At 38.9% G+C, this 23,878-nt stretch overlaps 1 protein-coding gene across 6 annotated transcripts in view; it reads right to left on the minus strand.

Annotated features, from left to right (window-relative positions):
* Window positions 1–23,878, minus strand: part of PDE10A (phosphodiesterase 10A) — a 574,288-nt gene that overhangs the window by 122,208 nt on the left and 428,202 nt on the right. For all 6 annotated transcript variants that reach the window (XM_073337886.1, XM_073337884.1, XM_073337888.1 and 3 more), the window contains one exon: window positions 2,634–2,662. In XM_073337886.1, coding sequence (XP_073193987.1) covers window positions 2,634–2,662 — 29 coding nt within the window. The remainder of the gene's footprint in view (window positions 1–2,633; window positions 2,663–23,878) is intronic.

The raw sequence follows: 23,878 nt of genomic DNA on the forward strand, positions 1-23,878 counted from the left end.
AAGAAAACAGCAGTTACACACTAGTTACCCTCTCATTAGTTACCCCTCCCACACCATGATCATTTTAATGAATCTAGGTTTGATGCATGCACAGCTCAACCAAGTGACTGTTTTCAGAACTCTCCATATTGGCAGCTAGTTAGGGAGGTGGTAGGGGTAGAAGGTTCTAGACTCCATGCCCAGGTAGCTCTAACAAGCCTTAAACTGATGACTTGGGCAAATGTGTGCATTGTGCTGGGAGATATGTGTTGATTTGTGTGGGTGGCAAATGAGAGGTGCATGTTACAGTGAGGGGCTGTGTGTGTCTGGGGTCAGTGTGTGTGCTGATTGTATTGCTTTGTGGGTGGTTTGACTGATTTTTGTCTGGGGACTGTACTGGGGGTTTGTGTGTTGATTTGCGTGTGGTTTATGCTGGAAAATTTTGTGTTCCTTTGTGTGGATTGTGATAGGGAGTTAGTGCTGAGTTGTATGAGTGGCAAATCAACCCCTAAAGAACTGTGGCCATTGGGCCAAGCAACCCACTATCCGTTCAGTCTAGGACTCTTGCCATAGAAACACCTTTCTGATAGTGACTAACAGTTTTGTAAGTGCGTGCCTGGAAAAGATGAATTGTACAATGCTTATTTCTTTCGTAAAACAAGATACGGTTTTCAAGATTACAGTACACAATTAGCACTCAGTAGTTGGGTTCAAAAAACCATGCATGTAATCCCCGGAATTTCAACAGATTTCACATATCTTGGATAAACAGTCTCTACTAGACTTATCCCCTTAAAGACTCAGACCACAGTGAAGATGAAAACTGCAGATGTACAATACAATTCTGGGTGTGAAACTGAAACCTGAAAGGCTAGTCCTGATTCAGATAATGATGCTACTGTATTTGTTTGAGAGTAATTATTTTACACATGTATAATTATTTATATTAATAACTTAAATACCAGGATAGTGTCAGAAAAGTAACTAATGCTACATAATGCTTTTTTATTTCCTCTTCCTTGTCTAACTTTTATTTTATGCTGTGTCATTGTTATAAGGATTATAATCATGTCAAGACGTGATCTTAGTAATGTTTAAGAAATTTGGAAAGATTGACTTTATAGTAGATCCTTAATCTTTAAATTTCCACCCATTTAAAAGATTCTAACCTATTTCTGGGCAGAAGGTTTTCTTCAAAGGTTATTTTATTATCACTTCTCCCTCACAGACAGATATACTAAAAGGTTTGGATGACAAATGTGTTGAAAATATGCTTAAATAATAAACTGATTGCTGTTGGTTTTACCTTTAAGTGCAGTATATACTTAAATTCCTTTAAAAGTAATAGTATTGTTACTCTAGATTTGTTTTTCTATGTTGTAGTCTTCTGTGGTGACTTTTGATACTGTTAAAAATTAAAGTTGCTACATGAAAAATGTATCAACAAAATCAAATAACATTTGTAAATCTTGAGGAAAAAATGTAAACAAATATTCTGATTGAAAGAGATACTGAACTTGATTGTCTATAAAACTTTCTACCTTTAGCTTATTCAAAGTTATCGTAAGATTGATGGTTATTGGGCTAATGTTCCTTTTTTTTTTCCCCGCTGTGAGGGCAGCATTAATAGGTGTGAAAGAAAAAAGGCACTGAAAAAGACCATCGTTTGGCTAGGGCTGATGCATCAAGCAAATCCACCATTCATAAGCGAAGTGTAGAAAAGGCTATTGATGTCCCTTAATTACATGATTATATCTATGACTGGCTCATGAGATGACAGACATGGTAATGTCACTGGTGGAAGAGAGTCCACAGTGAAAAAGGGAAAAGCAGAGAAGTGTGTTTAGAAGGAATAAAAAAGGTGGCAACCATTTGTTTGTGTGGCAGATGGAAGGTTAAGAATGCAAATAGAGCAGAATTATTTACCAAAATATCAAGGTACAACATGGGAGCAGAAAGACATCACCACCTAGTTACCACAAGATACTACATGGTAGACTATGGTAACTCTTTCAACATGAAGTATTTGTTCATTGTATATATCACCCAGATAAATAGGGCACTGAGACAGAAAGAAATACATAATTCTCAAACACTGAAGTTGTGTCATATTAGTTTTCATTCAATAGATTGCAAAATATTTTACATCAGTGAATTTAGTTCTTCTGTACCCTACCATATCTCAAAGGGCAGAATTATATAGGACATAATCCTTGCCTTGTTTCCTCTTCAATAGTATCATGCATGCCATCTCTCATGGTAGTAATACTGATTAAATAGTGGGTAGTCATATTAACAACTAGTCAGAACATTCAAAGTTGCTATGAATTTCCTGTTTTTGTTTAAGCAGCCTTGTTCACATGGGATCATACCAGTAGCTCCTGTATAAGCTCCCTTATTTTGCTAATGAAAAGATGTGACCTTCACTCATTTACAACTAATCAAATGTTTTGAATAATAGGATTTTGTATTTTAATTGCTCTGCAAGTTGTCAGTTAGATATACTTCTCTGGAGATCTGATTCATTCAGGGAATAGAGCATAGCCTTGATCAGAGACTGAAAGAAAGTTACCTCAGGTGACCAGTGGGCCAGAGAGACCTCTTTTTTTTTTTTCTAGTGTGGGATGGAGAGATATCTGTAAAGCAGTACTTACCCTGCTGACTTCCTTAGGAGGTGACTCATCTGTGAGGAAACAAAGCAAACAATTAGGTTCTAGAATGAATGTAGAACAAGATATTGTCCTTCAAGAAACTTTGTACTGTTGTACAAGACTTTCTCTGACTTAAGTTAATTATTTTGGTTGAAATGTCTGTTTTTACTGATATATATTCAACTGGCTTGCCAACAGTCAAGGAGTATAAAATTCCACACCTAGAGCCACAGCAACAGTCTGATTAAACAGGTGAGCTTTGCTGTTACTCTTAAATTAGGACACTATTAGACAAGCTGGGGAAGTGAGTTGCCACCAGATCCCACATGTGCAAGGCTAGAAACTGAGGGCTCGATTCTGCTCTATTTGACGCCAATGACAATACCCACATTTACTTCTTTGGGTGCAGGCGCAAGCCTTAATGACCAAGAGCACATTGATGATGTTGCCTGGCTTAACATCAAAAAAAGAAGCATAAATTATAGAAATATATCTCATCATGTCTTCCATTTTTAGAATACATACAGGCTATACTGTGCATTTTTTGAAGTTTACATTTCAAGTTATAAAGACAGATATAGCAACGTGGCATATCTTTAAAGGATTATGCAACACTTCAGCAAGTGAACAAAGGGAAAGTGATCATACAATAAGAGACCCTCTATGACATGAAGGTTATTATGAACCTACAGTCTCATGTGTCTTCTGCTGCATAATTATTTCTAATAAGAAAACAGGGAACAATCTGTATCTTTCTATTTTTGATCCCACAAGCTAAATTATTACTTTTTGGACATGTCGTACACCCACTATCAAAGAAACATTTTTTTAAAAAAAAAAAGCGTTGGTGACAAAGTTCTGGACAAAATTTACAAGGAAAGTCTGATATCACTAATCGTGTTCATCTCCTCAAATTTGTTTGAAGGATGCTAAGTAAAATAACAGATTTCATGGTGATGAACCATTATGCCTGACCTTAGTTCCGAAAAATAAATCTTACATTGAAAATTCTATGCACAAAGAGTACAGAGATATGCCCAGCTGAGCCATTCTAATTAGTCCTGTTAAAAACTTATCAATGGACCTCTTGCACTTTGCAGTGTGACATACTTATTGTATACGGAAGTGTACATCAAAGACATTAGATCACCATCCCTGGCTGGATCAGTCCAATGTGATTGTCCTTGCAATCATACGGCTTTCATAGCATTTCAAGATGTGATTCTCACTACAACTCCAACTGACAGCCAGAATATGAATAAACCAAATGCCACGAAGCTAAAATCAGCAAAGAGTCTATCATGTTATATGCAGCCTGATTAGATCTTCATTTAAGATAAAAAGAAAAGGAGTACTTGTGGCACCTTAGAGACTAATAAATTTATTTGAGCATAAGCTTTCATGAGCTACAGCTCACTTCATCGGATGCATTCAGTGGTTGAAGTGAGCTGTAGCTCATGAAAGCTTATGCTCAAATAAATTGGTTAGTCTCTAAGGTGCCACAAGTACTCCTTTTCTTTTTGCGAATACAGACTAACACAGCTGCTACTCTGAAACCTGTCATTTAAGATAGTAATTCCAACATCATAAACACCAATCCATGGCTATATATTGTTCCGCACCTTCACCATGACATTGTGATTTCAGACTCCTCTCTGAGCTAAATAATTTTAGCTGTATAATCTGCTTAATGTGAAACAGCATTTCATTCTTCCTGTAAATATTTTATGCAAGGCTTTGGTATATAGGTTACCAGACATTTAGAGGTCTTGCAGTTCACAATTAATGCCTTTATTATTATTTATATTTTCTAGTAAGGAAGCATCTAGAGGCCCTAATCAAGGTTTGGATCTTATTAGTGCTAGGCATAGGACATGCCACATGAAAAGACAGTCTCTTGTACCAAAGAATTTACAATCTAAGAATATCAATAAGTGAATATAACAAACAAATGGGGAGGAGGGGATGACACACACAAGGTATCAACGAGACAATTAAGATTAGAATAATAAACAGCAGTCACAACACACTAGCCTCCTAGCCACTATCTTTTTCTTTGGGGGTGGAGGGGACACGCATCACACTGATGGGTTTTAAGGAGGAATTTCAAGGACAATATAGTGGTGTTGCAGATTTTTCCACTATGCTTCTCCCAGTGGCAGCATTGGGAAAAGCACAATGGTATCTGAGGGAAAGCAGAGGTCAAAGGCTAGATGCTAACCAAGAGGCGACAGGACAGGGCTTCAGCATCAAGGGTCTTAAAAGCAAAGACAAGTTATTCATTCAATATTCATAAATGGCCTGTTCCAAAGTCCACTGAAGTCAATATAGTCTTTCCACAGTCTCCAATGGACTTTGGAGCAGGCCCAAAGTCAACAAGCTTTCATGACAGACATGTCCCAAATGGAACTTGAACCACAGTGTTTAATATGTTGAGTTTCAATTCTTCCAAACTGAACTACATGAGAACTGAACATACTGGTCCATTAAAATTCCAACTCTCAGTCTCCATAGGGAAAGCATGTTACTCAAGATAGAGTAACAGTAATTGAGGCAAAACAGTCCCCAACCCACATAACAACGAGTTCTGTAATAAACTGGGGCTCAATTCTCCTCCCCTAAATTCCTACAGCTCCCATTGGCGAGGAATGGCGAACCACGGCCACTGGGAGCTGCGGGGGACTGTGCCTGCAGATGGTGAACGTAAACAAAATGTTTCACAGCCCACCAGTGGATTACCCTGATGGGCTGCATGCCGAAGGTTGTAACCCTGAGTTACAGCATCCTTGGGGTTGGTTCTTCTAATGAGCACCTGAACGTATCCAGTTTACACCAAAAACAGGAACAATTACTTTCCATAGGATGAGTTGGTGAAGCCCTTCCAGCTTTAAAAAAGAAAAAGCCCTGCGGGCTCTTTTTACAGCAGTAAAACAAGCACTGTGACCTGGAGGACCTGATGTATACTGAATTTATTCTTTTGGAATACAGGGAAATGTAATGCCCAGGGACATTCAGTGTTGAAGGAAGCACGTGGAATATCTGTCGATCTCAGTTTGATGTTTGTACTTGCACTATTCTACAAATCTACACTATAATGTGAAGCAGCCCTTCTTTGTGGATCATTTCCATGCAATGAATACAACAGACATCACTGGTGGAATGGCCTCTTTTCATTAATGATTTTATTCAACAGCAGATTGCTAACAGAATCAGTTAATACATCAAAAGAATGGAGAAAGTGGATATAAAAGGGAATGCCCTGGATCTGTACACCTGTGTTTATTTAAAAGACAGCACATAAACACACCAAGTCCTTTTTTGTAACTCAAGCTCTGCAACTTTAAGAGTTATGAGACATTCAAATAAATTGATTAGTAATTAAACTATACAAAGGTGCATTTATCTTAACACATAGTATGTGAATCCTGCCTAGCAAGTTAAAAGCTTAGGGCAAAATTCAGTCCCATTCTATGTAGATGGTTCTCATTTAGTCAATGGGGATAGGCGGAATTGACAGAATTTGGCCCTTAGTGGAAAGTGGAATACCAAACACATGTAGTACACAATTTTCAATACAATTTTTTCATTAAGTTTTGTCCAAACAATCCATGGTATCCATCTTTATTGACAAGCAAGTCCACGGCAAGTTTAAATTTTGGGAGTAATGAGAATGCAAAAAAGAGTGTGTTGGGAAAGTCTTCTATTACCATGATCTGTTAATTCAAAATTACTGAACAAAATGTTAAATTTAAAAAAAAAATTCATCTTTGGACTGACGGGGAAAAAATATCAGCCATTCCCCCACTTTCCCAGAAAGTTATAAACATTTTTAAAAACAGGGTTTGAAATGAAATTTCTTCCCTTGTAATGACAGCTGTATCTTGTCAGTAATATGACACTTAAAAAATAAAACAATGGTCCATAAAATCAGTCCTTCCTTCACTTACCGGAGTGCAGGGTTTCAAGCAAGGACACACTAGAATGGCTCACACTGGCTTAGCAAGACAGCACTTTTATTTTATTTTTTGAAGAGGCTATCATAGAATCATAGAACTGGAAGGGACCTCGAGAGGTCATCTAGTCCAGTCCCCGGCAATCAAGGAAGGACTAAGTATTATCTAGACCATCCCTGAGAGGTGCTTGTCCAACCTGCTCTTAAAAATCCCCAATGATGGAGATTCCACAACGTCCCTAAGCAATTTATTCCAGTGCTTAACCACTCCGACAGTTAGGAAGTTTTCCCTAATGTACAACCTAAACCTCCCTTGCTACAATTTAAGCCCATTGCTTCTTGTCTTATCCTGAGAGGTTAAGAATGATAATTTTCTCCCTCCTCCTTGTAACAACCTTTTATGTACTTAAAAACTGTTACCAAGTCCCCTCTCAGTCTTCTCTTCTCCAAACTAAACAAACCCAATTTTTTCAATCTTCCGTCATATGTCATGTTTTCTAAACCTTTAATCATTTTTGTTGCTCTTCTCTGGACTTTCTCCAATTTGTCGACATCTTTCCTGAAATGTGGCACCCAGAACTGGACATGATACTCCAGTTGAGGCCTAATCAGTGCAGAGGAGAGAGGAAGAATTACTTCTCGTGCCTTGCTTACAATACTCCTGCTAATACATTGCTTTTTTTGCAACAGCATTACACTTTTAACTCATATTTAGCTTGTGATCCACTATGACCCCCAGATCCATTTCCGCAGTACCCTTTCCTAAGCAGTCATTTCCCATTTTGTATGTGTGCAACTGATTGGTCCTTCCTAAATGGAGTACTTTGCATTTGTCCTTATTGAATTTCATCCTATTTACTTCAGACCATTTCTCCAGTTTGTCCAGATCATTTTGAATTTTAATCCTATCCTCCAAAGCACTTGCAACCCCTCCCAGCTTGGTACCGTCTACAAACTTTATAAGTGTACTCTCTATGCCATTATCTAAATCATTGATGAAGATATTGAACAGAACTGGACCCAGAACTGATCCCTGCGGGAACCCACTCGTTATGCCCTTCCAGCATGACTATGAACCACTGATAACTACTCTCTGGGAACGGTTTTCCAACCAGTTATGCACCCACCTTTTTGTAACTCCATCTAGGTTGTATTTCCCTAGTTTGTTTATGAGAAGGTCACAAGAGACAGTATCAAAAGCCTTACTAAAGTAAAGATAGACCACATCTACCACTTGTTACCCTGTCAAAGAAAGCTATAAGGTTGGTTTGACAAGATTTGTTCTTGACAAATTCATGCTGACTGTTATTTATCACCTTATTATCTTCTAGGTGTTTGCAAATTGATAGCTTAATTATTTGCTCCATTATCTTTCCAGGTACAGAAGTTAAGCTGACTAGTCTGTAATTCCCTGGGTTGTCCTTATTTCCCTTTTTATAGATGGGCATTATATTTGCCCTTTTCCAGTCTTCTAGAATGTCTCCGGTCTTCCATGACTTTTCACAGATAAGTGCTAATGGCTCAGATATCTCCTCAGTCAGCTCCTTGAGTATTCTAGGATGCATTTCATGAGGCCATGGTGATTTGAAGACATCTATCTTGTCTAAGTAATTATTTACTTATTCTTTCCCTATTTTAGACTCTGATCCTACCTCATCTTGTGCTCCAAACTCTAAACTTTCAATTAACATCAATTCTCTAGCTCTTATGGTTGAAAAATTTTCAAATGTGAACCAAGTCTAACACAGTGGAGTGATATCTCCCTGATTCCACAGACAACCTGAAACAATGATTCAGAGAAACATGAATTGCCCCATTTGTTTCAGTGGCTGTTAACTTTGAAGCATAACAATGACCATAATTTAATTGACAAAATTGTTAACTGTTGTTAAAATGGCAGATCATGCAGGAAAACCTGCACATTCTACAGTAAGTGGTTTCTTATTTTGGCATACCAAGCAGATTGATCTTTCTTTGTGAGCAGAGCCTGGGAGAGTGCATCTACTTTATTTCCAGCTCAGTCTCTACCATCAGGGTGTAACTTAAGATATTCTGTAATAATCTCTGGAATCATTAGCACTGTGTAAGGAAATGATCTAGGGAATTTAGTTCCTGCATTGTATGAGTTGGTAATGTCATCAACTGTTGCAAGAGCAATATATGCATGTCCTGTTTTTTCAGATATTAGAATCCTTTGGGATATTACTACAGTCTGGTTGGCTGTGGACAGAAACTATGCTGATAATCATTCCTGCTACAGTTCAATACGTGTACAGATTGTAATTCCCAAAATATGCCATGTTCCTGGAAACTCTTATAATTAACTAGGCCACATTGCTCATAGTTGTGTACTTTAATACACTGTCTCTTACAATTGTGGTTTGTGAGGCACCTTCAATTAGTTAGCAAAGCTGCTTCCATCACACCTCTGAAGAATGTGCAATTTAAACAAGAAGTGAGTTTGCCATTCTAAAAAAATGCAATTGGGCATGTGTCAGTTTTTGAGCAGAGTTCCTTCATTTAGGTTGTGCTTAGGATCTAAAGACTGATAAGTTTCTTTGTTGTTAATCCAAGTACAATCAATTCTTGATTAGACCAGAGAAGAACAAACTGTCAGGTGACCTGGAGAGAATGTGGGAGCTGCAAGCACTATGAGACAACTCGGTACAACTACTTCTACATACTATTAATAATAATTCCTGTCTCTACTATATCACTTCCCAGCAGTAGATCTCAAAAATTTTAATGTATTTACCCTCATAATACCTCTGTGAGGTGGGGAAGTGCTATTACCCCCATTTTACAGATGGGGAACTGAAGCACAGAGAGTTTAAGTGACTTGCCCAAGGTCACACAGGAAGTCTGTGGTGGAGCAGGGAATTAAGGTTGACAACCTGCAAGGAGGGAAAGGAAATAGTTCAACTACAAAATGGGGGGAATATAACCAAGTAGCTATCCAGCTCATTAAAGCAGTTATTTTTAAAATCTTTTCTCCTTAATACTTTGCAAATGTTCTTTAAAAAAGCCACAACACCATCATACCCAGGCATTAATGATGCCACAAAGAATGTGTGGGGTAGTGAGGGGAAGTGCCATAAGAGAATCTCAGTTTTAAGTGGTTCACAATCTGACAACTTTGAATGACTCAGCCTTAGCATGTGTAATTATGACTAACCTCTCTACATATAGCACCACAGGTGTGCATAGCACTTAACATGGTTATAAAAGACAACCCCTGACCAAAAGAACTTCCAGTCTAAACTAAAGGTGGGAAGATAGAAGAGGAACAGAGAAAAAGATTAGAAGGATGAAGGGAAAGAGTACATAGAAGGTGGTTATGGGGATACAGTAGAACTTCAGAGTGACTAACACCAGACTTACGAACTGACTGCTCAACCACACACCTCATTTGAAACTGGAAGTATGCAATCAGACAGCAGCAGAGACATATACACAAAAAAGCAAATACAGTACAGTACTTGTTAAATGTAAACTACTAAAAAATAAAGGGAAAGCAGAATTTCTTATGCATAGTAAAGTTTCAAAACTGTATTAAGCCAATGTTCAGTTGTAAACTTTTGGAAGAACAACCTTGACGTTTTGTTCAGAGTTATGAACATTTCAGAGTTATGAACAACTTCTATTCCCGGGGTGTTTGTAAATCTGAGGTTCTGCTGTCTTCTCCTTCTTTCATGCAGGGCCAGCTCTTGGTTTTTTGCCCCCCACCCCAAAAAAAAAAAAAAGATGGCCAGAATGCCGTCCCTGCAATTGTGCCGTCCCAAGCATGTGCTTGCTCTGCTGGTGCCTAAAGCCGGTCCTGCTTTCATGTAGCTTGGGTAGGTAGCAACAACTACAAATTTATATCTAAGTTTGACAGCCAGCACATTACCACAGAAGTGAGCTGCTGAATATCCTTCAGGGCCCCAGAAAAAGAACAAACGGAACACTCAGATATGATGAACTCTATTGTTTGTGCCTGGTGATCACAGTTACATACAGGTGTTTGCCTCATTTTCCATTTAAACGGGGTTTGTCCACATCTCCCATGAGCTGTCCAGATGCTATTCAATCTGCACCAGCCTTTCCAACACAAATCAAAACCCGGTGGTTCCTCAACAGGATCAATGACAAGCAGTTTGTTTTGAGCAAAATGCTTCATACGACTCTCCATTGAGCCTCAGCACCGAAATTCGGTGTAAGGGTCTTAATACAGTTGCACAGAGGGTTGAAGGATTTTAATCTCATCTTTGGTGGATTCTGCAGGTCATGGTGTAGTGGGATCCTTGCATTTGCATTAACATGGTTAAGAAAATGAGAAGTCTGAGCAGCTCTTCTAATCTGTGGAGGCTGGATGTGCGATAGGACCGGAAGGCAGTCAACTATAATTGGGAGGTGAAGTACAATTCAAGCTACTTGCTAAGTTTGTTTTGGTTTTATAATATTTTGTGTTAAATGGGAACCTTAATTTTGGAATTTTGTGCTTTCAAAGTTTCATCCTTCAGATATGCATATTTTATAATAGAAGATGTAAACTTCTATTTTACAGAGGGGGATGATTCTCTCACAGCTGCACACTGATAGACTAGAGTTGTACTGAAAAAACCATGATGCCAAGCAGTCTTTCAGCATCTCAACCACAATTTATCTGATGGGTGTATTGAGGAGACACCTAGTAAAATGACCAGTCATTTGTAGTCAAAAACTTATTAGTAACAACAGCACTGTAGTTTCCCTTTGGTGTTGAACTGCTTTCTGTTCTGTGCAGAAAAATAATGTGGTACTGTATTTGAATATGTTTCAGATGCACAGATTAAGGGCTGATGTTTATGGTCAACAGGAGCGTTAATGGGGGGAAACTGCAATATGAAGTCAGGTCAAATATCACCCAGATTTACACCTCATAGAACTCCATGGAAATCAAAGGGACTTCTGGGATATCAGTCAGGGGAGATTTTTTTTTCCAGACATGGGGAGAGAGGGGGAAAGAAAGTAGTAGTAGTCTAAGCTTCACCCACAAACTCCACACACTTGAGATGCCAAAATGACACTGCTCAAGGTAGATTGGTCATCAATTAAAAATATGATCATGCATTCTCTCTGTGCTCTCCTGGGCCCCTTGAGTTTAGTTTGCTCATGTTTAGCCATGGATGATGCAATAGTCTTATGACTTATGAGCAGGCCTCTAGAAGTTGTGACTGGACAGAGTCAAGTGAGGCCATAACATGATTCTTCACTGGGTCTGAGCACATGGGAACCACAGTGGTTGTGGCTTCCTGATCCCAAGCAACTAGTTCTGACACCAGTTAGAACCTCAAAGGAGGACTGGACATATTATTTGTATCACAGTAGTGCTTAGAAGCTCCAACTAAGATTGGAGACCAGTTGTGCTTGGTGCTGTACAAACATTAGGTGGGGGGAGGAGGTGCTAGCACCACCTGTCATTAAGGTTGCTTGACACATCCATTTATAGGGCCCTGTTTTATGTTGCTTATAACTTTGTCAAACTAGCTGTTTGGACTGAAATTTTCCAGGCCAGATGCCTGACTCAGGCTGATTTCTTTCTTTCCTTTTTTTTTTTTTTTTTTAACTTTCAGCCAAAACAGTTGAGCTGGTTCAGAGAACAAAGCTAGTGGAAAATTCACTGTTTTGCTCATGTTAAAAAAAAAATCTGGTGATCTTTTATTTGAACAGCTCTAGCTCCCCCATGCTAGGAAGTTACATACAAAATATGTATGGTAAAAGTTTATTAATGTTATAAAGTCCAGCACTCAAAAGTTAAGAAATATCAGAATTAAAGTTTGCCTATGCACCCTTAATTTGGCCCTCTTGTGCTTATGCATGTTGATACATGGATCAACCTGCTTTGCAAATACATCAGGGTTGCATAGTGAAGGAGACTGTTGCCTGTAGGACACTAGCCTCAATAGTTGTGGCAGCTGGCAAGTGTGTAGAGAAGGAGGCAGGGGATTGCAGAAAGAGAAAAGGGAGTCTCGTGGTTAAGGCAGTTGAATGCTGCCCTGGAGAGCTGTATTCTGTCCCTGACTCAGCCACAGAGTTGCTGGGTGATGTTAGGCAAGTTACTTAAACCAATTTTTCACAGGTGGCCACTAATTGTGAGTTCTTGGTTTTCTGGGTGTTAAAAAACATAAGACCCTAGAGTCTGCATTGCAGAAGTGCTGAGCACTCAGAGATGCAACTGAAGTCAATGGGAGCTATGTTCTGAGCACATAAATTACTGTATAAAGCTAAATACTCTGAAAAATCAGGTCCTAGGAATCTCAAATTGGGCATGCCAAATTAGTGGATACTTTAAACATAACTCTCTGTGCCTCAGTTCCCCATTGTAAACGGGGAATAATACCCAGTCATCTCATAGGGGTGTGGTGAAAAACACATTCATTAATATTTGTAAAGCACTCAGTTATTATAATGATGGCATTTCTGCAACCTTAATAATGTATATTTAATGTAGTATGGGCATTTGTAATATGGCAAGAGATAGATTATAAGCTGCTTCGGGCAGACACTAACAGACAAGACAGACAAATGGTACAGAAATAACATACAAGCAGATTTATCATTATGAGCTTGTCTTCATATTGCATTAGTCCGCATGAGAGGGGTCTAAGCTCTAGTTTTGCATGGAAGCAATGTTTCAAGTAACAACATCCTTGATGCCCTTAGCCTATCTATCCAATTTTGGCAACTACTCCCAGCTCCTAAGAGCCTGAACCCAAGGAGAGAAGTACAAACACAGGGATGGAAAAAAGAGTAATAGTAAGTGGGTCTGTGTATCAGAGAACTTCAAATGTCTTTATGTCTGTATTGTGTCAGAAACCAGGACTAGCTAAAATTACAATAACTAGTCCCGACTGCTTCCCCACTGTGTTCCTGAACAAATGGTGAAGTACATATTGGTTGATACTGGCTGATTATGTAACACACACTGTCAAATAAAAGGTGTGTGCACACCGAGACTTTGCACTGTTGGATTAGGATTCTTTTTTCAAGGGATATATGTTAGCACATGCTGGGAGACATATTCAGAAGATATTTATAGGTCGGCCATGCAATTTAGTGTTCAAAAATGTAGAAGTGAAATTGTTTGTCTAATTTTTGCACTCAGTTATCACGACCACATGCACAAATTGGGTATTTATGTGCATGAATGACCTGATAATTCTCTTCAGAGAGTCCAGATCTCACATAGGAATGGAAAGGACAGGCACTGCTTTCTCCTCCATCAAGCTCTGAGTGACCCCCCTCAGCCATATATGGCGGGGGTAGAATCCAGACTACGTATAGAGGAGAGGGCAGGCCAGGGTGGCTGGGACAATGCCATGGGAAGTTCTCACCTCTGGCCAGAAGCACTGTTTCAGGGACTCAGAACCCAGCTGGGCCATGCGCATTGGCTGAACTCTGTGCTTCTGATGCAGCAAAAAAAGGATCTGGCACTGTAATAGGAATATGATGTGATGGTCCTTGTTTCACTGTATTGTAGAAGCCCTGGAAACATTTCAAGTTGTATGCAAATATCTTTACTTCAGTTCTGCATTTTTCCCTTTGTTGCCTGTTATATTGCTCTCATTACTACCCATTTTATTTATTTGCCATATTTTCACCTGTAACTTTTTTTTTAAGGAAATGAACAAAAAATATTCCTGTGGCAAAAGAGAAGTAATGAAGTTATTATACCCCTGTGAAGTTGCTCCAAACTCCCAGCTTCCACTTCTCATCAGCCACAGAATCTGAAATAGACTGAGGAGCTTTGCTTACTGGCTTACTTTCTGCTGCCTATGTCTCTGAATACATTGAAAACAAACAGATTTGTGCTGAACTTTGCAGTGGAACTCTCAACATCTGCAGAGAAGTCAAGACTGAGCAGTTCTCTCTTCTCTTAGACCAGCTGACAAGGGAAACAAAAGGAAATGTCCTGGGGGAATAGTCTGCTAACGTCAACAAGGGTAAGAAGATCATTAGCAGCTGAGATGATACGTTACCACATGGGAGTACCATAGTGAGCCACTGTGGAGCATACTTACGTCAAGGGAATCATTTCATTCCCTCTGAAGGAACCCTGCTGTAACTACAACATACGTACATCTGTATTAGAGACGTATGCTATTTATTTTGCCCAAGGGATTGAAAACAAGAAACTAAAATGTGTTCTGTGTCATTTAAATAAACACTGTAATAGAATAAAAATGACAGAATAAATGCTTGTATGCAGTCATTTTAGTATATTTCCACTGACCTGTTTGTAATCCCAGTCCAGTGTTGACTGGATGTGTGTTGTATATTACAGAATAATGATATGCAGACAGTTCAAGATTTTAGAGTCTTTGGAAAATGGCAAATTAAACTAACATGATAAAGTAATAGCAGCTCACAATAAATCTAAATGATTTAGCACTCATCACCCTTCTTAGCAATATCACTACTGGGAGTGAAGCATTTTTCTCTGCTATAAAGAAATTACTTATCTGGAACTGCTGTTGTCTGAAACTGTATGTTGTAACAGATTCCCACCCTCACATCCATTCTCCGAGTAAGTGACTGGTGGGAACTACCAAAGCTTCACAATTTGGGAGGCAGACTCCTCACCTCCAAACTAGAACAGTGTAGGAGTCCCTAGAGTTAGTTCCTTTTTTAAAGACACTAGAAAACATTAAAAAATATCCAAATGTACCACCAAGTCTGGGGGGAGAGTCAGTCCATGAATACCGACAGGGAGAACCCAATCCTCAGTGCATTGGTGACTTCTCCATCTCTGGGCACATCAGTGTTTAAGGCAATGGTTTTCAAACATTTTGTATTGGTGACCTCTTTCACATAGCAAGCCTCAGAGTGCAACCCCCCCTTATAAATTAAAAATGGAGTTTTTAAATTTTAATTTAACAGCAGTTTGGGGATGACAGCCCCCACACATGGCTGGGCTTGTGACCCCCCACATAACCACTTTGTGACCCCCTGAAGGGTCATCACCCCCAGCTTGAGAACCCCTGGCTTAAGGGAATCCCCTTTTCATCTCTCTGGCACCATGACTCTCCATTAGCACTTAAGAACTGGAGGGAGACAATGATGGGTACCATTGATGTTTGGAGAATCTGTGGTACCTTGGTGCACCAGTGCTTATCTAGCTATTAACACTCACTGAAACTCCAAATATGGCTGCAAATTGATCACCTGTGGTTGATGAATCCTATGTTTGTCAATTACAATTTCATTTTTACAAACTTACCATTCTGGCTGTTCGTCTCTACCAACAACCTTTCTAATGTAACCAAGTGCCACATTTATAGCTTGAATAGGAATTTTGAAAAATAAGTTTGAGTATGTGACCGATTCTATAGAAATCTTCTGCATATACTGCATCTGCCTGTAATGAGGAACTCAAAGAGTTTATTATATTGTTTGCAACCACAGTTCAGTTTGTTTCTAACTTTCCATAGCCAAGCAGAGTAGCATGAAATCTCTCGTATGCCTCAGCTTAAATTTTAGAGTATTGTGAGAGTGAATTAATATTTTAACAGAGAATAACTTAATTTTTTTGCAAAAAGAAAAGGAGGACTTGTGGCACCTTAGAGACTAACAAATTTATTTGAGCATAAGCTTTTGTGAGCTACACATCACTTCATCGGATGCATTTTTTTGTAGCAGGGTGAGGGAGGAGTGACCTGCCCAACCCCATTACCTCCCCTCCCGGAATGATGTGGGGAGGCAGTTTTCTTTAATAGGAGTCCAAGAAACTTTAACAAAAGTTTGTCTCATCAACACATAGCTTGTTCAGGCTCCTTTCTGGGGGTAGGTGGTCCCCAAAGAAACTTAAAAGGGAAACAGAGTCCCAAAAATCTGTCCCAGGGCATGGCTCTTACCTCAGAGCCTGAGTGCATGAAAAGGATTCCTTCACAGAGTCTCTCTTCTGGGCTTGCAGATGCCCTGCCCAAGCTGACTCCCTTGTGGCTTCTCAGTCAGCCCTGCCCCCCAGAACTGCTTCAACTTTCTAACAAAGGAATCTGCTGTTTAAGGTTCCTTTCCTGAGCCAGGTGTCTCCGATTGGCTTATTTAGTAACCCTGCTCCAGGCTTCAAGTCTCCTGCAGAGCAGCTTCCTCACTCCCTCTCATATCCTTACATATCCTTTATCTACACACACGTCAACAGTTCAACATAAAAGATGGACTTTTTTTGAACACACAAAACTAATAAGAAAGACACGAGAACTGTCAATTGTTTAAAAGTGCTAAATAGAGAGTACGAAAAAGGTTATACTACCCTTTTACTGAGGTTGGCTGTATACATGCAATGTCTAATATTTGATTTAGGATTGTGACATAATATTTCATGTCAACTTTTGATAAAAAAATGAAACCATATTTACATACAAAATAGAAAAATAATAAAAACTAAATATTCAAACTTTACCTTCCTGCTAATTTACCACAGAAGAGAATAAAATCCCTCCCAGTCTTCCACACACACAAATAGAGGTGTATACCACTGATAATCCTTGCAGCAGTTACTTAGTCCTTACTCTTTCCTAACAGGTCTTTTTCAAAGTCTCCTCCTTAGAGCTCTTAGAGATACCCAAACAGTCTCTTCTCTGTCTAAAGATTTCCTCCTCAGAGCTGAAAGTCCATATCCAATTTATCAGAAGGCAAATCCAACCTTCCCCCGTTGCAGTCTGACATACAATCAATCCCCTCACAAACATGTTATTTCAGTACCTTCCAAATCCTCTTTTTAGAACTCTGGGCAAAAGATTAAGGAATTTACATTGTGAAGTTACTATGGTAACTGCTGTGTGTCACATTTAGAATGTCTTGAGGCTCTGTAGATTCCAGCTTTACAGTTCACATTTCCATCCCATGTAGCTAAGATGATTTTTTGGGGGTCCAATTGAAGAGGAATCTGCAGTCAGAAGTGATGAGAAAAGAGTGCTCAACATCCATGAGCACTGAATCTTCTGGGAGCTCTTGGGCACTTTACCACTTTTGAAAATTAGGCGACTTATACAGAGGCCTAAATATGGGAGTGGGGTCAAGTAGAGAAATGAAACTTCAGAACAGAGCAGAACCACCAATGCATAACAAAAAGGCAAACACTTGAAAAAATAAGTAACAACTAAGAAAAGGAAATGGAAAGTCAAAGAAGAGGGCTTCAGACAGAGTTGCTACTTGCTGAACCACTCTGCACAGGGGGAGGAAGAATAGAGATTCTGGGAATATTAAGAATCTTAGAGAAAATTCTCTATTGCAATTGGCTGTGACCTGCTTCACTGACTTGTGTAGGAATTACCTCACCTGCTTCCCTGGTAGAAAGAGGAGCACATTCTGCCATGCTTACCCAGAGGCAATAGAACAGTGTCCTACTCCACAAGTAATCCGAGTGAAATCAATGGGTCTATTTAAGGAGTAAAACAGTACTCACCATAACTATAGGAGGCAGAATCTGAGCCAAAATGAAAACAGAATTGTGAAAAGAAGTAAACTGTGAACAAAAAAGCAAAAACTGGGAACTTAACCCTCAACGTTTTAAAACAGTCAAGTCAGGCATTGCAGTGTACTAGATTGATTTCCATAAAGTGAACAGATGGCATAATTAAAATGTTAGAAGAATCAAGTACGTGTAAGTTCCTTAGAAAACTTTCATTATATGAAAAAACTGAGATAGATAAAATTAAGCTACAGGATTCTAAATGACATGAAAACACAAGCAACTCTTCAACATTTATAAGACCCAAATTTTTGAATTCGTTTTAAAAATATTAACTACTGCATTATGGAACAAGAACTACTCAGGAAATACATTGAAGGGACTATAAACCCATGATTCAGTTTCAAAGACCATTTCCAAGTTATACAATATTTTCTGAACCCGAATTGCTGTTAATTTCATTTGAAGGACAGAAGATGGAAACTAAGCAGTCTATAAAAGAACAGAGGGAGGAAAATAGTTCTGCACCTTTGTTGGTCTCTTTGCATCTTTCTCTCTCAAAGCCACTCCATTAATTTCAGGGATACAATACACTTAGTGTGAAAAACCACCTTTACATGTATATTCTCAGACTCATAGATATTAAGGTCACAAGGGACCATTATGATCATCTAGTCTGACCTCCTGCACAATGCAGGCCACAGAATCTCACCCACCCACTCCTGCTATAAACCTCTCACCTATGTCTGAGCTATTGAAGTCCTCAAATCATGGTTTAAAGACTTCAAGGTGCAGAGAATCGTTCAGCAAGTGACCCGTGCCCCATACTACAGAGGAAGGCGAAAAAAACCAGGGTCTCTTCTAATCCTCCCTGGAGGAAAATTCCTTCCTGACCCCATATATCGCGATCAACTGAACCCTGAGCGTGTGGGCAAGATTCACCAGCCAGATACCCAGGAAAGAATTCTCTGTAGTAACTCAGATCCCACCCCCCTAACATCCCATCACAGGCCATTGGGCCTATTTACCATGAATAGTTAAAGATCAATTAATTGCCAAAAACATGTCATCCCATACCATCTCCTCCATAAACTTATCGAGTTTAATCTTGAAGCCAAATAGGTCTTTTGCCCCCACTGCTTTCCTTGGAAGGCTATTCCAGAACTTCACTCCTCTGATGGTTAGAAACCTTCGTCTAATCTCAAGTCTAAACTTCCCGATGGCCAGTTTATATCCATTTGTTCTTGTATCCACATTGGTACTGAGCTTAAATAATTCCTCTCCCTCTCTGGTATTTATCCCTCTGATATATTTATAGAGAGCAATCATATCTCCCCTCAACCTTCTTTTGGTTAGGCTAAACAAGCCAAGCTCCTTGAGTCTCCTTTCATAAGACAGCTTTTCCATTCCTCAGATCATCCTAGTAGCCCTTCTCTGTACCTGTTCCAGTTTGAATTCATCCTTCTTAAACATGGGAGACCAGAACTGCACACAGTATTCCAGATGAGGTCTCACCACTGCCTTGTATAACGGTACTAACACCTCCTTATTTCTACTGGAAATACCTCGCCTGATGCATCCCAAGACCGCATTAGCTTTTTTCATGGCCATATCACATTGGCGGCTCATAGTCATCCTGTGGTCAACCAATACTCCAAGGTCCTTCTCCTCCTCCGTTACTTCTAATTGATGCGTCCCCAGCTTATAACTAAAATTCTTGTTATTAATCCCTAAATGCATGACCATACACTTCTCACTATTAAATTTCATCCTATTACTATTACTCCAGTTTACAAGGTCATCCAGATCCTCCTGTATGATATCCCGGTCCTTCTCTAAATTGGCAATACCTCCCAGCTTTGTATCATCCGCAAACTTTATTATTATTACACTCCCACTTTTTGTGCCAAGGTCAGTAATAAAAAGATTAAATAAGACTGGTCCCAAAACTGATCCCTGAGGAACTCCACTGGCAACCTCCCTCCGGTCTGATAGTTCACCTTTCAATATGACCCGCTATAGTCTCCCTTTTAACCAATTCCTTATCCACCTTTCAATTTTCATATTGATCCCCATCTTTTCCAATTTAACTAATAATTTCCCACGTGGCACTATATCAAACGCCTTACTGAAATCTAGGTAAATTAGATCCACTGTGTTTCCTTTGTCTAAAAAAATCTGTTACTTTCTCAAAGAAGGAGATCAGGTTGGTTTGGCATGATCTACCTTTTGTAAAACCATGTTGTATTTTGTCCCATTTACCATTGACCTCAATGTCCTTAACTACTTTCTCCTTCAAAAATTTTTCCAAGACCTTGCATACTACAGATGTCAAATTAACAGGCCTGTAGTTACCTGGATCACTTATTTTTCCTTTTTTAAAAATAGGAACTATTTTAGCAATTCTCCAGTCATAACGGTACAACCCCTGAGTTTACAGATTCATTAAAAATTCTTGGTAATGGGCTTGCAATTTCATGTGCCAATTCCTTTAATATTCTTGGATGAAGATTATCTGGGCCCCCCGATTTAGTCCCATTAAGCTGTTCGAGTTTCGCTTCCACCTCAGTTATGGTAATATCTACCTCCATATCCTCATTCCCATTTGTCATGCTAAATAAACAGAAACAAAATTACACTTTAAGCATAATCTATGCAGAAATACAAACCTTATTATCTTGGCTGAAGGTTCTCATAAGGTAAACAAAAGGTCATTCAAATGTCTAAAATACATGCGTCAATGCTTTTTAATGTAATGTTAGATCTGCTTATTTGACACCCAAACTGTTGTACTTTGCTGTCCATTTCACCAACTTGAATTATTATACTGGATGGGATTCAACTAGGCACCATATGATTTCAAACCGCTTGTCTTACTTCCTATTGTCTTGATTCTAGCATCTGCAATGGCTTGATTCAGTAAGATGATGTCTGCTGATATTTTAATTTACATAAAGAGATGAAGATTCCTTGTCACCTCCAAAATGTGAGAAACTCAGTATATTATGAACAGGTGACAGACTAAAAACACTGCGAAAATTCAACTTTCCCCCACAAGCTAATATGCAAAGTTTGCATGTAGGTTGTCTTACTAAGATAGACATTTCTTTCACCTCAGGTTTCATTAGCATACTCTGGAGTGTAGTGAAATTTGCCTCTTTTAAGCCCTTCACCCCCTCATTCTAGAAAAACAGTCAACAAAATAAAACAATTACATGATAACTGAATTATATTCTCAAATTCTCATTTTTCAGAGGACAGTGTCAATTATGGGTGTTCAACAGAAATGTGTACATTAAAAAAAAACAACAGTAAGCACTTTAACAGTCAAGGTCAATGCAGGGACTGAGCCAATTAAAGATGCTAAAGGGCGAAACTAAGACAGCATTGCCCAGCCAAAAAAGTGTCCTTTTGAAACTTCCTCAGGTCCAAATTTGTAACTAGAACTCTGAGGAAGAGGAAAACGTGCATGTAGAGTTACACTGTGGAGAGGTTGTCTCAAATAATTTTGGTTACAGGTAAGTAACCTTCACTTCAAGTAGCCTCTGCACAACCCCACACTTAGAAGTTTGAAGCAGTGCTCCTCTCTCCAGATGCAGAGTCCTAGTTTAATAGGGATTGCAATATTGCTTTTGTGATCTAAGAAATAATGTTCTGAGAAGTATGAATCAAGATCCAACTGGCAGTTCTAGAGAGTTCTAATATTGGAATATGTCTAAAGGAGGACATGAAAGTGGCCTGTGCTCTAGCTGACTGAGATCTAAGCCCTTCTAGAAGGGAAACAAAAATGTATTTCTAACACTCTTCAGTATAGACTCTAACCTCTTAGAAAGGTATTGGGATGTGACTGCCTGACCCCTCTACTCTTATGAGAAGAGACAGTCTAAGTCATTTTCTGTATCCCTTAGATCTATTCAAACAGTAGGCAAAATCCACACACTTTGCTGGGTCAATAGGTTTAGATTTGCAGGATATAGTCACAATAGATCCTAGAACCATTTTTGTCTCACTCAGGCTGTTGCTATCAGAATAACCTTCAGTCTCATTTGATTTTGTTAAGAACTCCCTCAGTTAGATGAGGGAAGGCATGAAGGAGACCTAATCCCACAAATCACCCCAAATTTAGAGGAAATGCATTTGAGATGGACTGGTTGTCTTCTCCTGGTTTGGAGCAAAATTTTGACATTTGGAGTTGTGTGTAAGTGCCTTACACTTCTTTCCTGTATGTTTCACTATTGAAGATAATGTATACAGTGTTGCATGGGGGGTCCCGATCCAAAGGGTCCAAATGAGCGTGTTCTAGAAGCACAACATGATTAACCAGAGCCACCATGGTAACTGTGGATCCAGCAGGAATAGATGGATTCAAAAAATCATCAGGTGCCTTTTAAGGCTTACACTGAGGTTTCAGTCATGGAACTGATGGCCTCGGATGGGGGCGGGTTGTGGAGTAAGGTGTTCCTCTATTTTGCAAGATGCATGAAGAAGGCATGAGAAAAACTGCTCCCGTACCACAACCAGTAAGATGCATTTGTCTGAGATTTTTGTTTTTAATTGGTGGGGGAAGAATGAAGAAAAACAAAGTCAGATGTCCCCTAACTACAGACTTTTTATCTGGGAGACAAAAATGATTGTCAAGCATTTGTTCTGGCATTTGTTCCTGAGGAATCTGTGGAATCCTGCTTGGTTTGCCTCTTTCATTGCTCCTATTTCAAAATCTGGCTCTGCTATAATTGGAATCTTTCTTGATTAATTTGTTTGTTATACAGGCCAAATTAATGCTTCTTCCTCACAATAATTTCATCCCATCTTTAAAGTTCTGAGGAAGGTTTTTAATGTTTAGCTTTTTCAGATGACCCCAGGACCGGTTTTTTTAGAATCTTGCCAAATAGTCTACCCTTTCTTAATTTAGCAAATGAAAAGGTTTAGCAAATAAAAATTATTATAAACTTGCCAACCATGTAAACAGAGGAGTCTTTTCCACTATGTCCACTAGAGACAACTTCAAAGTAATCTATAGCAACATCTGCTATGAAAAATGTGACTAAGGTGAACTTCTTCAAAGTAGGTTTGAAATTATTTTCTTTAGCATCTAACCAGTATCACTGCACCAGGAGAAACAGCACTTAAACTGAGCTGTCTGTGAGGAAACATACAACTTCCACATTTATCTTTATAGTTCTTGAGTGTTTTGACCTAATAGATTTCTCTTCAAGGAGTATTCCGATGGAATGACCATATCTGTGACAAACAATATTACTGCAGTATTATGTCTGGGATAGACACAATGTGGGATTTGGAATGTTGCAATTTATAGCGTGGTTGACAGATTTACCTTCAGGATTCTCACTCTGAATGGGCAGTCTCCCCAAAAGAAAAATAGCTAAATAATACCTTATTTTTATTTGTGGTACATTGAATTGTCATACTAGATCAGGCCAACAGTCCATTTAACGTTCAGCCTCTGAAAGTGGCCAGTAAAAGAAACTTCAAAGAAAAGTGTAAAAAAGGTTGACAGTAACAGTATTTCTGAGAAGATTCATTATACTTTTATTAACTCTCCATTATCCCTTTGTGTTGACTACTTTGAATCAAAGTTTCAAACATTTCGCAGGGAATAATTTAGCCTACTGGTCCTGGTCAAACTGTATTGATTGATAACTTGACAAATCCCATTCCACAGTTGAACTAAGAACTTTTGATAGAAAAAAACAGAACTTGATACCAGATTTCTTAGTTTTTTCTATATTTCATTTTTAAAGACCTTTTCCTGTCAATTTCCATGCTGCCATCTTCACTGTATTTTACAATATGTATAATGACTGCTAATATAACCACCTTGGACATTAAAATGTCCCAGAA

The sequence above is a fragment of the Lepidochelys kempii genome, chromosome 3 (genome assembly GCF_965140265.1).
Source record: "Lepidochelys kempii isolate rLepKem1 chromosome 3, rLepKem1.hap2, whole genome shotgun sequence".
NCBI lineage: Eukaryota > Metazoa > Chordata > Testudines > Cheloniidae > Lepidochelys > Lepidochelys kempii.